Source organism: Nestor notabilis, unplaced genomic scaffold (genome assembly GCF_000696875.1).
Source record: "Nestor notabilis isolate BGI_N333 unplaced genomic scaffold, ASM69687v1 scaffold10559, whole genome shotgun sequence".
Taxonomy (NCBI): Eukaryota; Metazoa; Chordata; class Aves; order Psittaciformes; family Psittacidae; genus Nestor; species Nestor notabilis.
Window position 1 is genome coordinate 29,513 of NW_009944111.1, and position 22,253 is coordinate 51,765.

Consider the following 22,253-nt stretch of genomic DNA (forward strand, 5'->3'; position numbering starts at 1 on the left):
AGTTATCTGTGACATCAGGCAGGACCTTAGTAAACTGTTACCACCAGCACCTGGTAAAACCATTGTTAATCATGTGTAGTAAAGGGACATCAGGGCTAGCATGAGTCATTTATAGAGCCAGTCAGGGCTAGAAAAGAGAGAAAGAAAGAGGAGGGGAAGAGAGATCAAACACACTGTGAGGAGCAGGATGTCCCAGCAAGACAAAGCCAGGCTGTGAGCATCATGTATGTGAGTTATCTTTTGGATAAAGAAACCAGCATGTATCCAGGATCTGCAAGGTGCAGCAGCAACAACCTGCCAGTGCAAAACTTTGTGTCTACTCCGTCCTATCCAGATTACATGGGATATCATCATGTGCCAGCTCTGGACACCCACAGCCAGCCCACGGGAACCTGGGGATCCCACTATGGCCCGCAGAGGGAGGACTGGAATGCTTACGGACCAGGACCTTCCGGCACGGACGGTGCTGCTCAGATCAATGGCTCGTCTCCTGGACAGGTCTCCTACGCTTCTGCTGATTACAGCTCCCTCCATCCCGCTGGATCTGGGGGATTACCTCCTGTAGATACAATTAATACACAGCAAATCTCTCCCAACAGCCAAAGGCACAGCTCTTATGAATGGATGAGGAAAACGGTGCAATCCACTTCCACAGGTAGGCGGGCCCGGAGGTTTTATGCTGAGATGTTACTTTCTTTGCATTGTTGGGGTGTTTTTGCCAGGTTCCCTCTTTAGAGGAAGTGTACAGTGTAACAAAGATAGATCCTAATTGCTCTGAAGGATTCTCTTGCTAGCAGATAAATATTGGTTCAGTTATTGGATGCTGGGTTTGATCTGCTCACTACTTCTTATATTTCTTGCTTGACCTCTAATACTGAGGCAAATGTAAAGTCTTTTGACAGGGAAGTATTTTCACTTCAGAGATGTTAAAAAAAATTGTGATATCAAATAATAGCTTTCAATAGGAGTCCTACAGACTAGAATGAAGCAGCATGTCTGCAGAAGGAAATCATGATCAAAGTATTGTATTTCACACCACCTCTACTTTACTTATTTTCCTCAAGTTTTAGAAGTATGTATGAAAAGTCCAAGTAAAACATATATAGTAGGGGGGGCTGGAAATAAGGCTTCATATTAGAAACAACTTCTCTAAACCTCAGAACACTGAAATGAGATCTGCAAGATCAAACAATGAGTCAATGCTCTAAACCCAGGAGTGATAAGGAAAGCCTTGCTTCGCTCAGTAGTAGTAACTCTAAGGATACGCGGGAATACAGAGATCTCTGGTAACACAATCAGTTAATACAGCCACAGCTCAGTCTCCAATGCATAATTCTTCAATTGTGTTTCAGCAGTAAAAGTAAGTCATGAAGCAAGAGGAAAAGGTTCTGTCTAATTGTCATGAGGAACAGTATTAAAAATATAAACATTGAGCATCCCTAAAACAAAAACCTGCACCTTGTATGAACAGGAAAATGATAGAAACAAGACAGGGGAGAAAGAAAAGAGGGAAAACTGCCTGAAAAGAACAGAAACCAAATCCACTATATAAAAGTATTTGATCCCCCAAGGTGCTGAGCAGCTTTGCCATGAGCTGAGATCAGTAGAAATTAAGGCTGCTCAATGACTCCCCTAAAGAGATGCTCACAGTATTCCAGTGTTACATCTCGGGAAGGTTCCTTTCCTTCCAGCCTTTCCTCCCACCCCAGCTCTGTTCCACACATGCTTGTAAATAATAGTTTTCAAAGCAAGCACTGAATCAATCTCTGATGGAAAAGCAATTGCTTAAAACAGACTTTAGAAAAACAAAAGTAACTGTATAGAAAAATTGTCTGTATTAAAACAATACATCTAATTTCTATAGACAGACTGAGTTATCCTCACTCCTGCTGCACACAACTTCAGTTCAGAGAGTCCATAGAAGTCAATAGGACAATCAGAATAGGTTGTTCCTCTGGCTGAATAGAATGTTGGGGGGGTGGAGAGAAGCAGTAAGTATTTTAAAATCACATTTGTTCCTCACTGAATACTCTCTGAGCAAAGACAAAAGATGCTGGTCTTGAAAAAAAAGCTTACTTTTACGTAGCCCTTACAAGGGCAATGGAATTAGTCACAAACTGTGATTTACAGATGGCAGAACCCTACAACCTCTCATCTCTTCTTTCACTGTGGGTTTCAACTGCAGCCTTTCAGAGAAAGGCCTGGTTTGACCTGTCTGTGCTGTCCCTTTTCTAGCAGGGTGGACACACTGCGAGATTTATACATCTATATATGAAATAGACAATACCACATTCTAACTGCCTGCTGCCTAAGAAACATGCTTAGGGCTTTCTAACCTTCCATATTTCAAGCCTGCACAGGGCAGAGCATTCATAGAAGGCGTTGGGACTCTATTCTGGAATGGGCCAACAAGACATTGAGCATCTTCAGTTCAGGAAGAGCTGAAGAAATCAGCATGTCATAGGATTGTATCCTCCCAAATGCCCACGGGCCAGCATAAAGCCCTCTGAAGTTAGTGGGAGGCCCTCTGAAGTTAGTGGGAGCCTATCATTCACTTAATGGGTACTGGGTCATGCTTTAGAGCAAATCCCAGATAAGGAATTGTCCTGCTGCTTCTTCCCCTCTTATTTTTATTTGCTAGGCCAGGAATGCTCCATGCCAATAGATCTGCTTCACTGGAGTCTGTTCCTTTTGCTGGCACATGATCAAACCCTTCAGCATTTTCTTAGATGGAATCATTGCTTTCTACTCCCTAAGGCTGTATGCACTGAGCACTACCCTCTGTCTCTTTGCAAACCTTTAGGACTGTTAGCAAAGGTCTTGTATAGGCAAGAGTGAAGGAATCACACCTATCATTATTAGCTTTTGTTATTCCCTGCGAAATAGATACGAGCCACTAGCCTTAAAGATGGACGAACTGAGGCTCAGACTTACTAAAGTCATCAGAACATGAATTAGACACATTGATTTTATTATTTGTTCATTACTTGCTGCAAAATACTAGTTATCAATAATAATATTATCTCACTATGGAAACAATAGTTATTAAGGCAAGTGATTTCTGTAAGGTATCTTGGAGGAGTGCTGGAGATGTTCCTGTACTCTTACCCCTTTAAGATCAGGAGGGATTCTTTCGAAAGGTTTACTTACATTGAGTAGTCTGATGTGTAGCAGCTACAGAAACAAGGCACAGAATCAGTGATGTTTCCATCTCCAGAGATTTCATGGTTTATATTCTCTTACTGGTGCTTTGTGGTGTAATGACCTGGCAGATGACAAACAAAACACTTGACTGAAATTGCTGCCACTGCCTCATGCCCTCCAGGTCTTTTGATACTCTGTTACCCACAACTAATCTGGAACAAAGGAAGAAATGGTTTCAAGTCTTACTCTGTAACTTTAAAAAGAACATCCAATGTAAACCCATGTCTTCGACTGGTGTTCAGTGAAGGGTTTGAGGTTATACTACTTGAAACTGGAAGATCTCAGTATTTAATGCCAGACTATCACCCTGGTTTAGTGGTACTGGAATGTGCTTCCTGCAGAAAAGATCTACTGAGGCTTTCATCCATCATTCTCTGGTTGAAGGATGTCTGAATGTTTGTCCCTGCAGCTTTGGAACTGGAGGGACTGGGACTTGATCCTAAACACAGTGCAGGTAGGATTCAATGCTTAGTCACTGCATTCTTGAGGGTGTTCAGGATACAGGAGAAAGCAAATGTGTTTTGACTCCAAACACCTGAAGGAGGAAACACTGACTACTTACTGGTTTCAACCAAGAACACAGATGGGAAAAGACCCTTCTCTAACCCTTACACTGCTCCTGTTCCCTCTCCTAAAGCCCCAGTTTGACAGGGCAAGCAAAGCCAAGACAACTAGCCATTGTAACAGAACAGAACAAAGCCACAGCAATTGGAGATTTGAGGTGGCAATTCCACATGCACAGAGCATAATTACAGGGAAATTCTTTGATGAAGAGTAGTACAAAATCACCTTAGAACAAGTTACAAATCTCTTCCTTTGATTTCAATGTATTTAAGGAGGTCTGCAGTCACTCATATAGGAGCAAACTTTACTTTTTGCCTTTGAGAGAAAACAACATACATCTGTGGTAAACCTGTGCCCAAAACAAAGAGCTGGAGCAGTTAAGTACCAGGCAGTTCCAGCAGCAATGAGAAGCTGCTCACAAAGCTGAAAGTACATCTTAAGAACTGCACTTCCGTGACCATAAAACAGGGAGGGAACAAGTTTTGAAACAGAGGTGAAGTGATTATGAGCAGAGACTTTCCCATAGGCGACAGCTCTCCTATCTTTATCATTCCATGAAAATCCACTCTGAAAATGTAAGACAGTTTTTCTGATGATGATGATGATAAGTGCTATAGCATCAGCATCAAATGTGCTCTAAACATATAGCATCTAGTCTTTGAAGGAAGAACTTACATTCCCTCAAACCTAAAGAGGAGAGACAAGCCTCTTAAGAGGCCATTCCTGCAAAATGCTGAATGCCTAAAGAATACACAACACTCGGAAAAACATTCAGTTATTCATTTGCTTTTTAGCCTATACAGTCCTTGGCAGTGGGATTTCCCCCATCTTGCCACCTGGAAATCCACCTGTATCTTTGCCAAACAAAATCCATACAGGGCAGTCTGTCCAATCCTTGTTTAAAGGTGATAAAAATGACTCTGCTTTAGAGTCAGTTACTTGTGCATGATGAAGATGAATACAAAAATTTATACTAACAAAGTGAAGGACAGGATTTGGCCAATGAGCTTTAGTACAGAATAGCAGAACACATTCAAAATTGTAAGCATGAGCATTTTGAATAGATGTCAACAGAAGAGAAGGGAAAATTCTTCAAGTCTGTTGAAAGGTCCCAATTCTATGATCCTATTCTGTTCTTTTCAGCGTGCAGCACAATGTCCATCTTCAAGATTTATTTAAAGTTACTTTTGCTTCACAACTTCACATAAATCAATGAAATTACACTAGGGAGAATGTGCCCTTTTCTCTTCCTACACTTCCAAAGTGCTTAAATATCTAGAGATAGTCCCAAAACAAAACTCAGGGGCATGACCTCTGACAGTCTGTATCTTTATAAACTCAAAAATTAACACTAATCTCTTAACACTAAATGAACATCAAGATGCAGATGTGAACTGAGCATGTCTTCAGGCCAGGCAGCTGATTCATGTTTCGAGCTGACTTAAGTGAGCTTCCAGTCCTCAAGTACAGACATTAACTTCCTCTGAAACGCTAAACCACAGAATCCAGATTACAGTCCTTTGTAAATAATCCAGCATCATCTGCTACTATTCTACACCACGACATCTCCTGTCTAAAGCAGGTAGCTTCTGGATTTTATGAGGTAGATGAAGAATATTCCTGCAAAGCTAAGAGTGGAGGCACTGAGAAAGGGGCCAGGGCTAGTTCTGATGCTAATTTATTTTGCTTTGTAAACTAGTTGTGAGGTCCGATGGTAGAGTTGAGGTTTTTTTTCCCTTTCCTGGCTACATTGTCTGAGGTTTTGAGGCCTATCTGTCATATTGAGGCAACAGACCCTTTTAACACTTCGCTTTGCTTTGATATGCAGTCTTGTCTCTTCCTTCTCCCTCTTTTCTTCAGGAGTTATATTGCCGGAAAGGGTGATGATTTTCACAGCAAATAAAGAGGCCTTCTCCCAGCTTTATTGTCTTCAGAAGAAATGCTCTGTGAATTTTATGACCAATGGGAAAGCTGTTCCCTTCCCCCAGCTCAAAACTTGGCCAGTCACAAAAATTGCCAGAGTGGATGTGATAGAACAGGATTGTTAAACTATAGCTCACGAGAAATTTCCCAACTCTGAAATGTCTCATTGCTTGCCCCTCCAGAGGCAATAGTCTTCAGTAGTCACTGTTTGCAAAATAGGGGTTTGACAAAACTCACTGTTCTTAAGCAGCTCATCAGGCCCAGGAAATCCACTCCCCCAACACAAAGGCAGTCGTACTGCAAAGGTGCTGCTTCAAAGCTCTTTTGTTTCTTTTTTCTTCCACCCGACTACTACTAACCTTTCCAACTTGCAATTCCATAGTATCTGCCCATGACAGAACACATTTCCAATAAAACTGACACTATACTGCCGATTAAAATAATAATGTCACTAACAAAAGATGAATCCAGATTGTAGGAAGTGAAACATTGGTAGTTTCACTCATCCAAGAGAGGAGGATTTGACTACAGAATTGGATTAAAATATTAACTTTTATCATTGCATTATTAAATTCTGCCATTACCTCCTAAAGAAGTTTGAGAAGTAAAGAACATCCTTCTGTTGTCTCTGGGGTGAACCAATTAGTCCTACCTTAAATTTTGTTCAGGTAATACTTCTCAAAATAAAATGTATCACTGTAAATAAGAGCAGTAGAAGATTGGGCTCAGAAGGCAGCAGAGTGCATCTATTCCATCCTACAGATGGAATTCAGAGGCTAAAGTCCTAAACTGTTTAGAGATAGCTTTTGTTGCTGCTGTTTGTTAACTTTGGCAAATAAAAGTGTACTTTGCCTCTGAAAGGAAATGCCATATGCAGCCTAATTCCAACCCAGCATCCAACAAAGGCATTAGGAAGACTCTCACTGACATCAATGAGGATTTGGGTGAAGGCCTAGCAGTCTAAAACAGGTCTCTGCCAGAATAAAAGCATCCTCTGGTAGACCCGGGCAGGTCTCAGCTTTAGGAACAGAGAAACCAGAGCAATGTCTGTTGTCTCTCTGCATAAAAAGATCAAATTATTAAAGACAAGATCTATGTGACAAATCAGAGAACTTTTCTCAGATTCTTGTTGACTTTCAGGAAGGAAATGTTCTCCTTTTGCCTTTCTACTTTCTGAATTGTTCTCTTAGCTTACTTTAAAGAAAGAAATTAGATGTGAAAGCTCCCAATCTTCCTTCAAAAAGAAACCAGATGTTACCATTTTTACTAAAAATAAACCAAAAGCTACACACACAAAAATAAAATATTTGATGAGAGAAAGCTCTGTTTTCCACACACATTTAATTTCTTCTTCAGTTTAAAAACCAAAAAGCCCAACCCTCTCCTGCTCAAATAACAGAGGTTGAAGCACTTCAAACCAGAAACAGGAAGGTTTAGCTTGAAGTTTACCACCTTGTTTTGGCAATAGAAGAACATTCCATATTTGTCTATGGCTTCTGAATGAGAATAGAGCTCAAGATAAGATCACCTTGTTGCTCTTTTGTGTACTCCAACTTAACACCACAAAGGAGATTAAGGAAACATTTTAAACATTTTCTCCCATAAAATGACCCCAGATTCTCATTTAAAGAGGGAAAAAAAGCCCAACTAAACCACCGAGCTAGAGATCAAAAATACCAAGTGAGGCATTAAAGCACCACGGGTGACCATATGTTAAACAAACAATTTACACTTCGAATGAATGAAAACAAATGTCCCGGTATTTATGTGGCCTGAACTGAGTAACTGCTCTTCTTTAGAGACTCTCAGATTCTTCCCATAATGTTGTAAAATTAACAGCACTTTTCACTCGATTATCAGTGTAAACATAATGGGGCTCATTCTGCTTTCACTGCAGTTTCGCAAGACAGAAATGCCACTGAAATGAGAATGTTCCAACACATCATCTGCCCCAGCCAAGCAGCAGAACCTTCAGAGGGAAGGCACAGTGGTTTTGCCTGCATGGCTGGAGCAGAAACCCCAGTGCAAGGAACACACACAGACATGCACACGCCTATTTTTCCCATTGGATTTCCTCAAGCCCACAGCATTGTAAACGCTCTGTTAATGCATATGCTTTCCCAGGGATGAACACCATGGAGCATAGAAGCTGAGTGATCAAATTCTGATGTAGATCTTGTTCTACAAGCCTGGGAAAAGTCCTAAAGAGTCCAATAGGGTGAACCAGTTGTTATCCACAACCAGTATCACACTGACCAGGACTTCCAGTGCTAAACAAGTCTGTATTTAGGATCTACACAAACAGTTCAAAAAGGATCAGAGCTTGAATAAGCGTCTAATGCAAGTAATACTCTGGGGAGCTAAGAATTCTTCTAAGCAGCAGAGTACTGACTGTCAAATACTGGAAGAAAAAAAAAAGTGATGTGGCTCTCAAGCCACTACCAGCAAGTGGAAGGCAATGTTAGCTTTAAATATGTTCAGCTATTGAACAAGGAAACATCACATCTCCCTCCACAGCTGTAAAACCAAACCATGAATCGAGGGATAAAGTACTTTAAAGATTCTGCTATAGTTCTGTACCTTGAATTCTGATCTTTTCTGATGTCAAAACTTCAAAAGCAAGGGGAGTTTGGAGGAGGGGCTGTGAAGAAATAAGGCTTTTGCCACCACTGATACAGGAAACCTCCAGCTTTTCTCTCCTGGAGGGGAAGGTGGTTGCTCTGGGGAGCTGTGCTGTGGTCATCTACTCAGAGACTGCAATTTTACTAGCTTAGTGCCTAAAAATTTATTTTGGCCCTCTCCATTCAAAATTAACTGCTCTTATGAGGAGCATAATTATTATATCTTCCAAAAACTGATTCCTCAAACTCATAAGTAAACATGAGCTGCTGTATGAAGTTAAGCTGCAGCTGCAGCAGGCTGCTCAGGCAGCAAGCTACAATATGCCTCGAGTTTTCTGCATCACTGGAGAGAACCTGAAGCTAAGAGGGCTTTTCTACTGCAGCGACCACTAAGGACACAAAGATTCACAACCTCCACTACCACGGTGGGACTCGCTGCAAAAAAATACCAACTGAAAATGCATTCCCTGTCCTAGACAATTTACAGCCTAATCACACACATCTGCAGAGATGTTCATGCAAATACAGACAGAAAGAAGCACAAAAAGTCTAAGACTGTAGGTAGCTGAGATGGTAACACTGGTCTTAACTCAGCAATGATCCCATCTTTCAGAAATGTAGGAAGCCCTTAGGCTGGGCTCCGGAGCCTTGGCTTTAAGCAGGTGGTGAGCTCTGCTGTATTGATTGCCTAATAGGAACATTAACAGCCCAGGAGAGAGGGGTGAGAGGAAGCACCCGGAGCCTTTCCCATTCTCAATTCTCTTTCACTGCTCCCAACACATTCTGTCCTCAGAAATTATCCTGTATGGAACCCATAAAATTTCAGCTCCTTGCATCTGTGTTCACTGGCTCATGTCATTTGCCATTACCTTTAATGGCCTGGGTACTGCTGAGCCGTGTCCAAGTCACTCAGCTGTACCCACAGCTGAAAGGATGCAGCAGAATGCTTGCAAAAGAACAGATGCTGTAGCTCTATCATTGTTCAATGTCCTTTGTAAGGTATTTATTGCTTTCTTTTTCTCTTTTCTATTAACTGTCATCTGGAAATCTATATTGCTATCCCCTGTGCAATTATCAAGTTGTGGATAGACCATGCCAAGCTTGAAGGAAAAATACAACCTCCAAATTGCAGTAACAATCACAGTACCATATTAATTTTTCTGGCAACAAGAAGTGAGGAATTCTGGAAGCTCTCAGTATTTTCTGTACAGTAAGATGTCCTTCAGAGTTACCCTCTCTAGCAGGTAGTGGTGTATCAGCTTTAGGGACAGAAACCAGAGCAACTCAACACCAGTCAGGAAGCTTGCACCAGAGCTGGGAACAGAACCCAGGTTTCCTGGCTCCTTGTTCTTAGCCAGAACACCTTCCCTTTTCCCAAATGATAACATAACTGATAAAGAATATGAGAAGCAGTGTATCTATCTACTAAGGGGCAAACCCAAACCCTGATGGTATCAACCTCCTGTGTTGTAAATTGAGACTGAATGGAGTTACTCTGGGTAAGTGCATAGAGAATCAGGTCTAAAATACCCACAAACCTATTTCTCATTGTAAAGCCAGATATCTTGTGTTACTAAAGTTAAAAACATTCTAGCTTGAAGCAATGTGTTCTTCTTTCAAAACAGGTAAAACAAGAACAAGAGAGAAGTACCGAGTGGTTTACACAGATCATCAGAGATTAGAATTAGAGAAGGAATTTCATTACAACAGATACATTACAATCAGGAGGAAGTCTGAACTTGCTGCAAACCTAAGACTTTCCGAGAGACAGGTAGAGTATGGATCACCCATTCAGGATTTCCTTTGCATTTATTATTGCTGAGGAGGAGATAACCAACCCTATTGGTTAACACCACCAAAAGCACTCGCAGCCTTGGTTACACTCAGATCTAAATATCCCCCAGCTCTCGCCAGGGAGCTTTGCAACAACACAGAGCAAACACCAGTCTCACACACAGTCCTGTTCTGAGAAACAGGAGTTCTAAAATGCCAACAGAATCCTGCCCCAGTTTCTCTCTGGTTTTCTGGGGTAGTGGCAGCAGGGAAAAGGTTTTGCTGGAATTTCTAAAACAGAAGGCCTGGTCCCGCTGGGAATTCTGTAACCAATCCTGACAAAGTCAGTCTTAGCAGAGAATGGCAGTGAGTTCATGTATGTTTAGGACTCTTGAAGGTGTTTTTCTTTGGCTGCCTTTCACTTCTTGCTAAAGATTTCCTACATACTCACTACTCCTTTCTCCTGCCCCTATTTTCTCCCATCCCCTCCAAATTCCATTTATATTCCCACAATGTAAATCAAAACACAATCCTTTCTGATCGAAGGATACACATAATTTGTTCTGGAACCACTTGGTGCCACGTTCTGAGCATATGTTCAGTCCCATTTTACTGGGAACCTCCCTGATGCAGCCTATTGAAGCAAGAAGCAAACAGAACATCAAAAGCTTTACTGAAGGATCCCCAGGAACAGATTTCAGGACACAACGTGCTCATTTGCTGCCTTTGCTATTTGCAAACCATCACAGCACTGGTTTCCCAGTCAGTTGTTACTCAGTATCATTCATTGAAGATGCTGCCCATTGATTTATGGGATCTACTGGGAGGGACAGTCCAAAAATCCACCCAGTTGTAGTTCCTCCAACTTGAGCTTGTCTGACACAGCACACACTGAAAGAGCTCACAGAGAAGCAAATACTCATTTTGCAAATAATTCTCAATCTACTGTTGAATAGGACTATTTCATTATTGAAAATTTATATTATTGCAATCAAGTATATATAGTGGGGAAACTTGGCAACAGTGTTTGCAGTATTTGCTCTTCATCATCATCAGTATGTCATGAATGAAATTAATTCCAGTCTCTGAAGTCACTATTGAATATGTAAGATTAATACCTGATCTATAGTCCCACTACTACCCTTTCATACAAACTGAACAACTTCATCATATGAGTAAGGCTGAACTGTAACCGTCCTATCCCAAGATCCACTGTATTCAGCCTAAAACCTGAAATGATTTTCTGGAGAAGCTTTTTTCCTGCCTACGCCAGGAAAAAAACTCACATCCAGAACACTGGAATGAATCTCTCAAGACAAAAGGACAACTGTTTGAACAAGGAAGGAAAGATGTAGTATCTAATGAAGGAAAAGAAAAGGCAAACCCAAGCCTTGCTAATATAGCAGGGATGCAGAAATAAAGGACATGCTGAGGACAAGAAGGAATAGGGAAAGCTGGACTTGAGGGTAAGAACTACACAACTGAACACTGAAAGGAAGGAGGGGCAACAGGTAAAGAACAAGTTGGGCAGATATACCTGACCATGTTAGCTTTTAGTCTAGCATTAGAGAGCTGTATTTACTTGAAATTCTTTGGTAACTGGCACACAGCCTTGAAGTGCCTACTACAGCTCTCTCTGGATCACTGCTGCAGATCTGCATCCCTGATTTAATAACAAACCAGAACCAAAACCTAGATTCAGGTGAGAACACTCAGGCACACACAGCAAACGCACGGGTGAAACCAGCTTACCTCAGCACAAACCGAATGCAGGAGAGTACTTGAGACTGCTTTAATGGAACGTGATTTAGGACTGAACTGAGATTCCAGAAACTAAGAGCACAATATTAACTGCCAAATGTCTCAGATGACAGCCTGGGACTTAAGAGACCTAGTTCAAATTCCCACAAGCTTTGCATGCATCCAAATTCCTCAGCTCTAAAATGGGAATAATAATGTCTTGAGGATAAGTACACCAAGACTGTCCCAGAGACTCCTTAAGATGTTCTGTGGGACTTCCCCAGTGGTTTTCTTTAAAGCACAGTTTAGTAGTCACAGATGTTATCACCTCTTACTCTCTTATCTCCCCTCTAAGCATTGATCTCTTCCCCCTTCTATCTTCCAGCAAAGGCTACAAATCAGTACTTCTCAGCAAACCATTGCTTTCTCTTTGGGTTGTAGAAAATGGTGACAAAAGTGTTTCCTTTGCTATCCAACCACCAACAAGAAAACACAACATATCCAAATGAGGTAGCTTGACTTATTACACCAAGTAGACACAATTCAGAGCCACTTTGAAGGATAAATAGCTGGTGTGGAGTGCTATTCACATCCAAAGCCATTTCAGTTGCCATAGAACATTCACCCTCTCACATCTCAACAAATTCTGCTGTATTTTCAACTGACCATTACTCATCAACTTCATCTCACATCCTCATTTGTTCTGTCCTAATCAAAACCCATACACTCTTCAATAGTTGCTCCATGTCTCACGAAGACAGGTGTGATAGAGCAATGACTGCAGTGTAAAAGCACTGCCTAGTGTGGGAAGCAGCAGCAGATTCTGACTCCATCTAGAAATGCAGTAAAAGGCACTTGGCTATTAAGGCACCACTTGGACAGTATTTTGAAGTAACATTATGTCCCAAGAGCAGTGCACTGGTGCAATTCTGCTCAGAAGTGTATTTCCATTGGCTCACACGCTGGAGCTAAGCAATTAACGTGCAGCATCCAAACAGCAAAGCTCTTGTGCCTCAGTTTATCAGAACAGGTTTTAACTTGCACATACAGCTTTCGATATAAAGATACTCTCAGATTCTTTTGGCCATCACTGTGACACATGAAACTGTTCTGTTAGCCTGTGTAACAAAAAAAGAAAAAATAAAAATCCAAAGCTTATTCCATAAAGAAATACCTTCTAAAAATAAAATGAACACTGAAAACTTTTTATCAAGGTATTAATAAATGTTGTATTACTGGAGAGGACAGATTACCTAGATGAAAACCAAGCAAACAGCCCTGGTGTCCCAGTTTGCCACTGCCTTTCTCACTGGTGCTCTTGCTATTGATTTTACCTTTGACCTAGCTAAAGGGCCACATTGCATTCTATTAGCAACTGAAAAGAATTTCCTTTGCTCCTTTGCAGGTGAAAATCTGGTTCCAGAATCGCAGAGCCAAGGAAAGAAAATTAATGAAGAAGAAAATGACTCATTTTGATGGCAACAGCCTTGGCTCTATGCAGAGTGACTCTGGCTCAGTGAGCCCAATGCCAGTTCCTGACCAACAGACTCATTCAGAAATGCCCAGTTCTTTATTCCCACCTCCTCCTCCTCCACCTCCACTTCCCATGAATGGTCTGCAGCAGGACGGGAATCTGCAGCAGGTAGTGGCCTCTCAGTAAGGCTGCTGGAAAAGCTGCTGCATAATGAACACTATAAACTACCGGTACATGGAGCACTACAGTATAAGAGAGGACAGCTGTAGCTGTTTTGCAGAAGTCCCCAGCATGACATGGATTCGTGCACATAAGCTTCCAGGACAGTAAGCCAAGAGCTCCTTGCCAGGTCTGCAGGGTAGCTGGAGTTCCCAAGGACAATGGAGCTGCTGTGCGCCAGGAGCCCTTGCTGCAGGGCACCTCTGCCAGGGGATGCCATGCCCAGCCTGCACCCCCAAGGCACAGAAAGGAGAGCCAGGACCACCTACAGCCACTTGTTACAGGACACTGCAGACAAAAAAGCACAGAATGGGCCCCAGGCAATCCAGCATTGCTGAGGGCAGCTGTAAGGGGGTGCTCTGTCTGTCCCTCGCCCCAGACAAAGAGTGTATTCCTTCTCCTTTGATCTCCACACAGGTTCCATGTACTCACTTTCATGGACTTTACACATAGATCTTGATAAATGAAAACCTGGCCTATACATTCTGACCCACTTGATGGAAAGCCTGGGTCGTGGTGGTTGCACTCACTACATGTTAGGGGCAAAGGTCAGGGATGAGCTTTTTGGAATTTTCTGGGTTTGACAAGTATGATTTCCAATGCTCCATACACTGGTATACACATGCACTCCTCAATCTTACCACAGATGTTTCAAAAGCATTCTGGAATTGTGACTTTTGCCCCCAAGTTTGGTTTTGGTGGAGGAAAAATTGTATCAGGCTCATTTTGTATTCTACAAAAGAAAGGAAAGAACAAAGGGGAGGGGGGAACCCTGTTAAAAAGCAAAGGTATTTTAAAAAGTAGCTGCATTTCATGGGGCAGCACAGCCCATAGATAAAGATGCAATAACTGCATTCAACTGGTTTTACATTCAGCCCAGTTTTCAGAGCTATTGTGGCACTAAAAATGTCTGAGAAGCCAAATTAATGGAAGACCAAGCAAACAAATATTTCAAATATAAGCTCTGAGCAGTTTTTCAGTGGGTCTCAGTTCCCAAGGGCTGATCCCTTCCACACTAAGCAGAACCCTGTAGGTAACCAGTACTTAAGCATAAGCTGGATACTTACTTCCCAACATGATTACCAATTGCATGTGCATAACTTGTCTGCAAAGGGAGAATTTTCAGAGCACACAAGTGATTTGGGAATTGAAACCCTCATTGTCAAAAGCAGTTCAGATATTTAGGAAGCCCATCCTCACTGATTTTCATCAGGGTGTCCTCCTAAATCTGTCTGCCACTGTTGCAAGTAAGACTTAGGAGCTTTAAGTCATTTAGGCACTACGTTCTTTTTTATTTCTTTAATTATAACAAATAGTACTATTAGAGCATCAAAATGTTGGTAATGTCAAATTACTTTGTTATATAAAGAGCATTAAAATAAATGACTTTTTTCATAATCATTTTCCAATGTGGTATCAGCTACTGTAGCAAGTGACCATGTAGACTGTTCCTGTTAGTCTGTTAGTGAATTTTAGTATCAAATTTAAAAGCAAGGTGATGGTAAAAAAAGCTTGCAAGAAGTAGAGGAGAACGGCAAGACCAGGATGGTTCAGGGAGCTGGCAGTTTTCACTACTTATTCATTTTATTTAGCATCTTATGGTTGTGAGAAGGACAGCACTAAGTAAGTCTAAACTTCAACTTTGAATGGACACATCCCTGCATTGTACAATCCCCACTTTCACAATGCTGCTCCACTTGCTGGCAAGAGCAGCCTGAAGGTTTGCACAGGTAGTACAAATGAGAAATTCCAAAGTTCAGCAACAGAAAGGCTCCTACTCACTTCCACATATTACGAAAAGCAGAACATGACAAAGAGCAAGTTGGAACAACAGTGATTTACCACCCGTGCTGATGAGCATGGCAACCAAAGCAAACCACTGGTTTCCCAAAAGATATATCCATTGGGTATGTCCAAAAGAGGAATCCACTGAAAATACCCAGAACAGCCGCTCTGCCTACAGAGGGAAATGCTAGAGATATTTTACCTACAGTCTGTGTACATATACATTTAACTTCCCAGAGACTGAAAAGCATCCTCACATTGGCCACTTAAACAGAATTCTGCTTGCAAACTAGAGAAAAATCAGTAACAATGTCCACATTTAGATTTTCAGAAGGTAAGAATACAGAAGGAAACTTGTCTTTTGTACTGTAATTTAGGACTCAGTTCTAGCTAAGTGCACAGAACCCTGACCACAGGGTTGTGCAGGATCAAGTTCACAGCTACCTATTTTAAACCCATTTCCATGATACAGTTTAAATTCGTATTAGAATTTTAAAAAGAAAAAAGTCCTTCAAGAAAGAACCTGAAGAAATCTCTCTGAATCCAACTTCTTTCTCGTTAAAATTATTTAAACATCATTCAAAGAGAGAGGGATCTGGCAAAACGACCTGGTTTATCTTGTTTACATGTAGAAGAGTTATAGAGGAAGATAAGTGACCACTTTGAAGATGTGCCTCATTTCTGCTCCAGTTTGCTGAGAGCATGCTGGCTATAGGTTGCTATGTGTTTCCAATCAGAAGTTGTTAAGTACACAAAATAAGGCTGGATTTTATTTGCAGAAGCACATGTTCAAAGGTTAAAATTTACTGCTCCAAAAGCAGTATCTATAAACCAGGGCAATACCTTAGAGATTATTAACCTTCTAGTTACACCAGTGGTTCTTTAAAGTAGTTCATTTTATTTCTTTTTTATCTTACCAGCAATCTATTCAACTAAATATTTTCAGTGTGCTTTAATGCTTCAGTTGATCACCAAGACCAAAAGAAAAATATTTTATTGTATTGTGTATAATTAAGAATGAGATACAAAATTGGAGCCAAAACCACTGATGTTATTTCGGTCCAATATTGAGAGTCAGGAAATACTGGTGCCAGTCCTCAGAGTAAAACTTACTTTCTTCCTGACTTTGGGTATATCATATAACCTATCACTTTTTATCACATCTAAAACCTAGGGACACTAAAGCAGAGTTGCTGTGGAGATTGATTGGTTGTTAGCAAAGTGCCTTGAAGAAGAAAAGCATACTTTAGACAACATCACAAGAGTATCTAAGCCCTTAATCCTAATTGTGATTAGAAGAATGATCAAGGTATATCCAGTTTTCAGAGGAGTTCACTAACCTTTAAACCCAGCTACCCAGCAAGAACTGTGTTCTATACGGTACAAAAAGATCAAGAAGGGCACAGCAAATGGGACCTTCTATAAAAACTTAATGCAACTGAGAGTCACAATTCAAAATGACATTTCTAAAACAAAAAAACTTTATACATACATTCTGGATGTTAAAGACCATACTCCTACTTTAGCACCCTTATTGAGGCTGCTGGTACAGTACAGGCTTACTCCAACCCAAGCTGACATGTCCCTTGAAATGACTTACACAGCCTGTCACATCTTGGACTGGCCCTAGATAATACTAGTTAGACACTATCCTGTGCAAACCTCACTAGGTAAACGAATAGGCACAGGTTTTAGGATGAAAATGTTTGCCAGCTGTTTTCATTCTCAAAGAGCACAAATATTTTTTGTGTATTTTGTAACAAACTCTGTTCTAAGAGATATCACAATAAATTGAGAGACTTCATTAAGATATAACCTGCATGTTCTTGGTCTTCTAAATCCAAGTAAAACACAGTCACTTGCAGGCAGGACATACACAGACAATAATCTCTCATCTGGGAGTATGAACAAAGAGTTAAATATGTATAGCATAAATGCCAGTCTACCAGGAATATAAACCATGCTTATGGCAAGGATGGCAAACAGTAAAGGCAATCAATTCCTTTGTTGCCTCATGAAAGAAAGACCGCAGCAAAGAACACCTCAGACTCACAGTGAGCACCCCATAATGCCATCTAGCCACACTGCTGGGCAAGAGCTCCAGTAAGGTGGGAGCCTTGTGCTACATGACTCAGGAAGGAAACCGAACAAATGTCAATAGAGGATTTGCTGTTCATTTTCCTGGTTCTGCTGAGAAGAATCAATTTAACCTGGAGTTCACCTGCAGGCTCTGCGACTCTGCTGTATGAGCTCTGCTGCTTCAGCGGTAAGATGTACTCTTATTTTGTACTGATTTTGTAACAGACTTTACATTATTTAGATTTCAGAATAGTAAGACCCTTCTTTAGCTCCAGACCATTCTTTCCTCACAAAGGCAATACTGATCCAGATTACATATTAAATATATTGTTGCTATGTTTAATAAAATGCAAAAGTTACCATTAAGAAATGAATGGTTTGTCATTGTTAGCAGTAGTTAGAAAACCAGTAGAAGAATAGAGAGAAGGGTAAATCCAACAGCCATACTTCCAACAAGTCACTTTTCATCATTTTTCAAAACGATTTAATAGCCAAAATTTCAGAGCACAAAATTAAAATGCAAGCATTGAGGAAGGCTTCCTTTACAACTGACATTATTCCTTCTGCTGTTGTTCTCTTACAAGAAACAAATACACATTAGGGATGAGACACATGGTGCCAAACTGAAACTTGCAACATCTCCCTTTCTCTTTTCCCCCAGAAGAGTTCAGTCCAGTAAATGAGAATGTTTCAGCCAGCATCCCTCACTCAGCTCTCTGGGTTGTCCCACATCTGTCAAGACAGATATGATTTCGACGTACTTGCAATTCAAGCCCAGAAAATGAGACCTAACTTGGGTGTCTGCAACACCAGGGTACTGCATATTAAACCAGCCTCATTAAAGAGGGTAAATGCAATTTTTGGAAGCTTTGTGTTTGTGTAAGTTCAGTGAAAGCAAAAGCTGTCTCTTTAGCTGGGTGTTTCACATTTTAAACCCATCTCCCTGCCTTCATGACTAGCTGGATTTTATTTCCAGCAGAACTGACCTCAGCTGACAGCATGCCACTGACTGCCCTTTCCTCAAGATTTATATAGCTGACTAGGAGTTTTCGGAGGAATGGGTGTGCACGGAAAGTCCAGCTTGAAAAAGGCTCAATAACATCTCCGAGATACTGCATTAGAACAACCAGCAATACACAGCTCACTAACAAAGTCCTTAGCTAGCTGTTCCATTGAAATTCCAAGCATGCAGTTATAAAGGTATGGGCGAGAAGCATTCCTAAGCCTGATGTTACTGATGCGTAATTAGAGTGGTCAGCTGGAGGTAGGAAAGCAAACATCTATTCCTATCACCTTAGCCAAAGTGAGACACACTAAGCTCACCTGCTTTTTCACCTCACAAACAAAACCTCAGATAGATTTCATATCATTTTCAAGCTTCAAAGATGGGACAGATTTGTTTCGTCTTATCTCCATATAAAAGAAAGAGTAATTTTTATGAGTAAAGATTCCTAATAAAAACTATCACAGATATAACACCTTTAATATATGTTCCTGTCATACAGGCCAGTTCTAATCTACCAGTAGTCCCTAAAATGGAAGTTGTAATAGCTGTCATTAAAACTTTTAATTGCACGTTGTGATTCCATTATTATTACTCAGTTTGGAAATGCTCTTTATACCAGCACATGTACGCAGTGCACCATCTACACTGCCTGTACAAACAAAACTTTAATACTGGATATCACCAGGCTTGTTATTATTGCTAGATTTTCATCAACCACTTGTTAGAAAACAAATTTTCTTCCCCAATGATCTCAAACTAAATTTTACACACAGACAACTTCACATCAACAAATAATAACCTTGGAGATTGGTTATTCTGGCAATCTGCCTCTGAAAGATGCCAAAGAGCACAGCACTCTTGCTGCTGATACCACACAGCTCTTTCCTGTCCTGTCTTTATCATCCACTGCAGAAAATGGCATAAGTACAAACCCCCATATGGATGAGATTTTGTGATGTCTAACCTACTACCTTTTTTTCCCCCCGCAACAGCAATGCCCACTCAAAATGTTCCCTGAACTACAGAGTAAGTTACTGCTACACACTGCAGATGAAGTGGTTCGGTAGCTCTGAAGCTGCTCAGATGGGGGATGGAAGGACATAAGCAAGGCCAAGAAATGATTCTTTGGAAGGCAGATTTAGATTAATCATCAATAAGCTCTCAAAAAATTATCAACTCCATAATTTTGGTAGCCTCAAGCTACTATACTACACACAAAGGTATTGATCCTTTTTAATATATCCACATGGTTCTGTTGCACAATATGGGAGGCCTAAGAGTCAAGGTACAGAAGATCATTTGAATGTTATTCCATTTTAGTTATCTTATTCTCACTCTGGTGTTAAAAATCTGCAGTCCTACCCAGCAATCTTATCCTGCTATGTAAATCTTTTTAAACAAAAAGCCTTACTCAGAGCTTACTATTGTTAGCTGGTATCAAATCAGTGTAGCAATTCGCCATCGGCGTATCTTGATCTAATTATGTTCTGGAAAGAATCGAAACAGATCTAAAGAAAATTCAGATAATGGAACAGGCAAAACAAGAAAGGGAAAGGAGGAGCATAAACAGAAGATAAAAGAACAACAGAGAATAAAGGATAAAGCTTTGAGATACAAAAAATAGGATTAGGTGATACTGAAATTGTGGGGGGTATGCGCTCAGGCATTCCATAAGGAAAGAGGAAGACCAGGGACTGAAACTGTTTCCATCATCTAAAGCATCCTATGAAATTCAATGTCATTCAGTGAAATGAATGTGTCGAGCAACATGTCCAGTCTGAAATCCATGAGCAACCAAAGTTCATCTGTAGTGTGCCAATGGATTTCAGATACAGACAATGGAGACAAAACTTGATCCTCCTTGGATGTGCCTCTGACTGACAGCTCTGCATAACGGTTAACCATACATTGGAATTTAACTGCTGGCATAACGCTCACGAATAGGCCAGAGATTCCAAGGTGTATCACAATTCCTTTTCTTTCACGATTAAAGAAGCAAGAGTCTCTTCTGATTTTTTTTAATGTCTACTTTCATAAGGGTACACCAATCACCCTGTCCTATGATGCAACCGACCTCAACATTCTCAGGATCCCAAGGATCAATAAAGAAATCTGTAAATATGGCAAAATGAATCAGATTTTGCTACAGCCCTCAGTAGAAATTCGTTCCTCAAAAAGCCTCCACACTCACAACAGGAATATCTTTCCCGTCTGTAAGTACACACTTAGAATCCTTCAGTGCGGGAATTAGAAGGGATGTGTGAATATGAGTAGTGTCAGAACACAAAGCATACTGAATGAAAACCCACACCTTTGTAAAGGGAAACAACTCATTGCAATTTGCACCTCTTTTGCAAGCATACCCCTTGACAAATAGCTCATTGCAAAGAAATCCATCCAGGATAAAAATGTATCAAATACACTCTACAAATTGGAGCTAGACAACCATGTAGAGGCAATTCTCAAGTCATACGCATGGTTTAGTTCTCCCATGGTAATATCCAGCTCTCCACAACAACACACAAAAGCAGCTTCAGAACGATTTTTCCCAGTGGGAACACTTGCCTACGCGGTACCCATGTGCCAGGCATGTTGCAGAAAGGCATCAAGGCAGTTCTGAGCCACTAATTTGATAACCCAGATGTTTATCCCCACCAATTTCACCTACCTGAGCTGCCACCACTGAAAGCAGATGACTATACAGCAGCTCCAGGGGAAGGAACCCAGCCTTTCAGCAGATCAGCTTGAAAGAGAAGCCAACAATATTACTGGGACTAATCAAAGATTTTTTTCCACTACTCTTTACAGTTATTTTCTTTGTACTTCTAGCACCATCCTTGTTAGGCAGGTTTATTGTCTACTTTTTAAAATTTATCAGTTTGCAATGGCCACCAGATGAAGGGATCTCTTTAAACCACTCTCTGTGTGTGAATATGCACATTATAGATAAAGCCTTAATTTCTCCCATGCTGGAAAACCACTTACAAACACCAAAAATGAGGGGGAAATTCTGCAGACAGTTATACTCAAGGCATGCTGTTTACAAGGTTCTCTGTATTCTTAAGTTATTGACTACTTATTATTTGAATTGTCTCTGTTCCTTAATATAGGTAAAAACTAGGGATTTCTTTAGTACTTGAGAAATTAAGAGTGAAAGATTTACTTGCTGATTGAGAACAAATCACAAAATAAAGGTTTCAGCCAAGAATAATTTGAACACCAAACACTGCCATCACTGCTACTTAAAAAGGTCTATTCTATTTATAAGTACAAACAACTGTTGCATTATCTTACAGTACTGGAATCACTGTTGAATATCGGGGAAGGGTAACAGGATAGATAAAAGTTCTCTAAAAGAGAAAGCACCAGAACTAGCAGAAAGGTGGGGTTGGGCAGCACTTCATTTGAATGTAAATGTAATTATGAGGCAGGCAGTTAGGCTGACGTCAGGCAAGATCTTGGTAAACCATTACCACCAGCACCTGGTAACACAGTTGATAATAAAAGAGGATGAAGTAGAAGATTCCAAGCAGAGTGGCACTATTAGAGAAAACCAAACACAATTCTATCGAAGCAGCAAAAGAAAATACAGAAGAACAAAATGTTGTGACAACGTATTTACGATCTGTGACAACCATGTACGTGAGCTCTCTCCTTGATAAGGAGAGCAGCATGTATCCAGGATCTGCAAGGAGTAACAACAACTTGCCAGTGCAAAACTTTGTGTCTACTCCGTCCTATCCAGATTACATGGGATATCATCATGTGCCAGCTCTGGACACCCACGGCCAGCCTGCGGGAACCTGGGGATCCCACTATGGCCCGCAGAGGGAGGCCTGGAACGCTTACGGACCACGGCCTTCCA

The 22,253-nt window shown here is 40.8% G+C and overlaps 2 protein-coding genes across 2 annotated transcripts in view; both read left to right on the forward strand.

The window, feature by feature from the left end:
* The first annotated feature begins 78 nt into the window (after positions 1-78).
* LOC104411772 (homeobox protein CDX-1-like) lies at positions 79-13,485 on the forward strand. Its single transcript, XM_010022274.1, has 3 exons — positions 79-655; positions 9,938-10,083; positions 13,231-13,485. The coding sequence occupies exons 1-3, from the start codon at positions 223-225 to the stop codon at positions 13,483-13,485; spliced, it is 834 nt and encodes a 277-aa protein (XP_010020576.1). The 5' UTR covers positions 79-222.
* An 8,539-nt stretch (positions 13,486-22,024) lies between these two features.
* LOC104411771 (homeobox protein CDX-4-like) overlaps positions 22,025-22,253 on the forward strand; it is an 8,192-nt gene continuing 7,963 nt past the window's right edge. The window contains 1 exon segment of the mRNA XM_010022272.1: positions 22,025-22,253. This exon segment is cut by the window's right edge and continues 22 nt beyond it. Within this exon segment, the coding sequence (XP_010020574.1) occupies positions 22,025-22,253 (229 nt within the window).

What these genes read in the sequence shown, in the direction of transcription:
- LOC104411772 (XM_010022274.1), top strand. Translation starts at nt 223, where the DNA reads ATGTATGTGAGTTATCTTTTGGATAAAGAAACCAGCATGTATCCAGGA. An exon ending in GGTGCAATCCACTTCCACAG is followed by an intron (nt 656 to 9,937) that starts GTAGGCGGGCCC and finishes CTTTCAAAACAG; the next exon opens with GTAAAACAAGAACAAGAGAG. An exon ending in TAAGACTTTCCGAGAGACAG is followed by an intron (nt 10,084 to 13,230) that starts GTAGAGTATGGA and finishes GCTCCTTTGCAG; the next exon opens with GTGAAAATCTGGTTCCAGAA.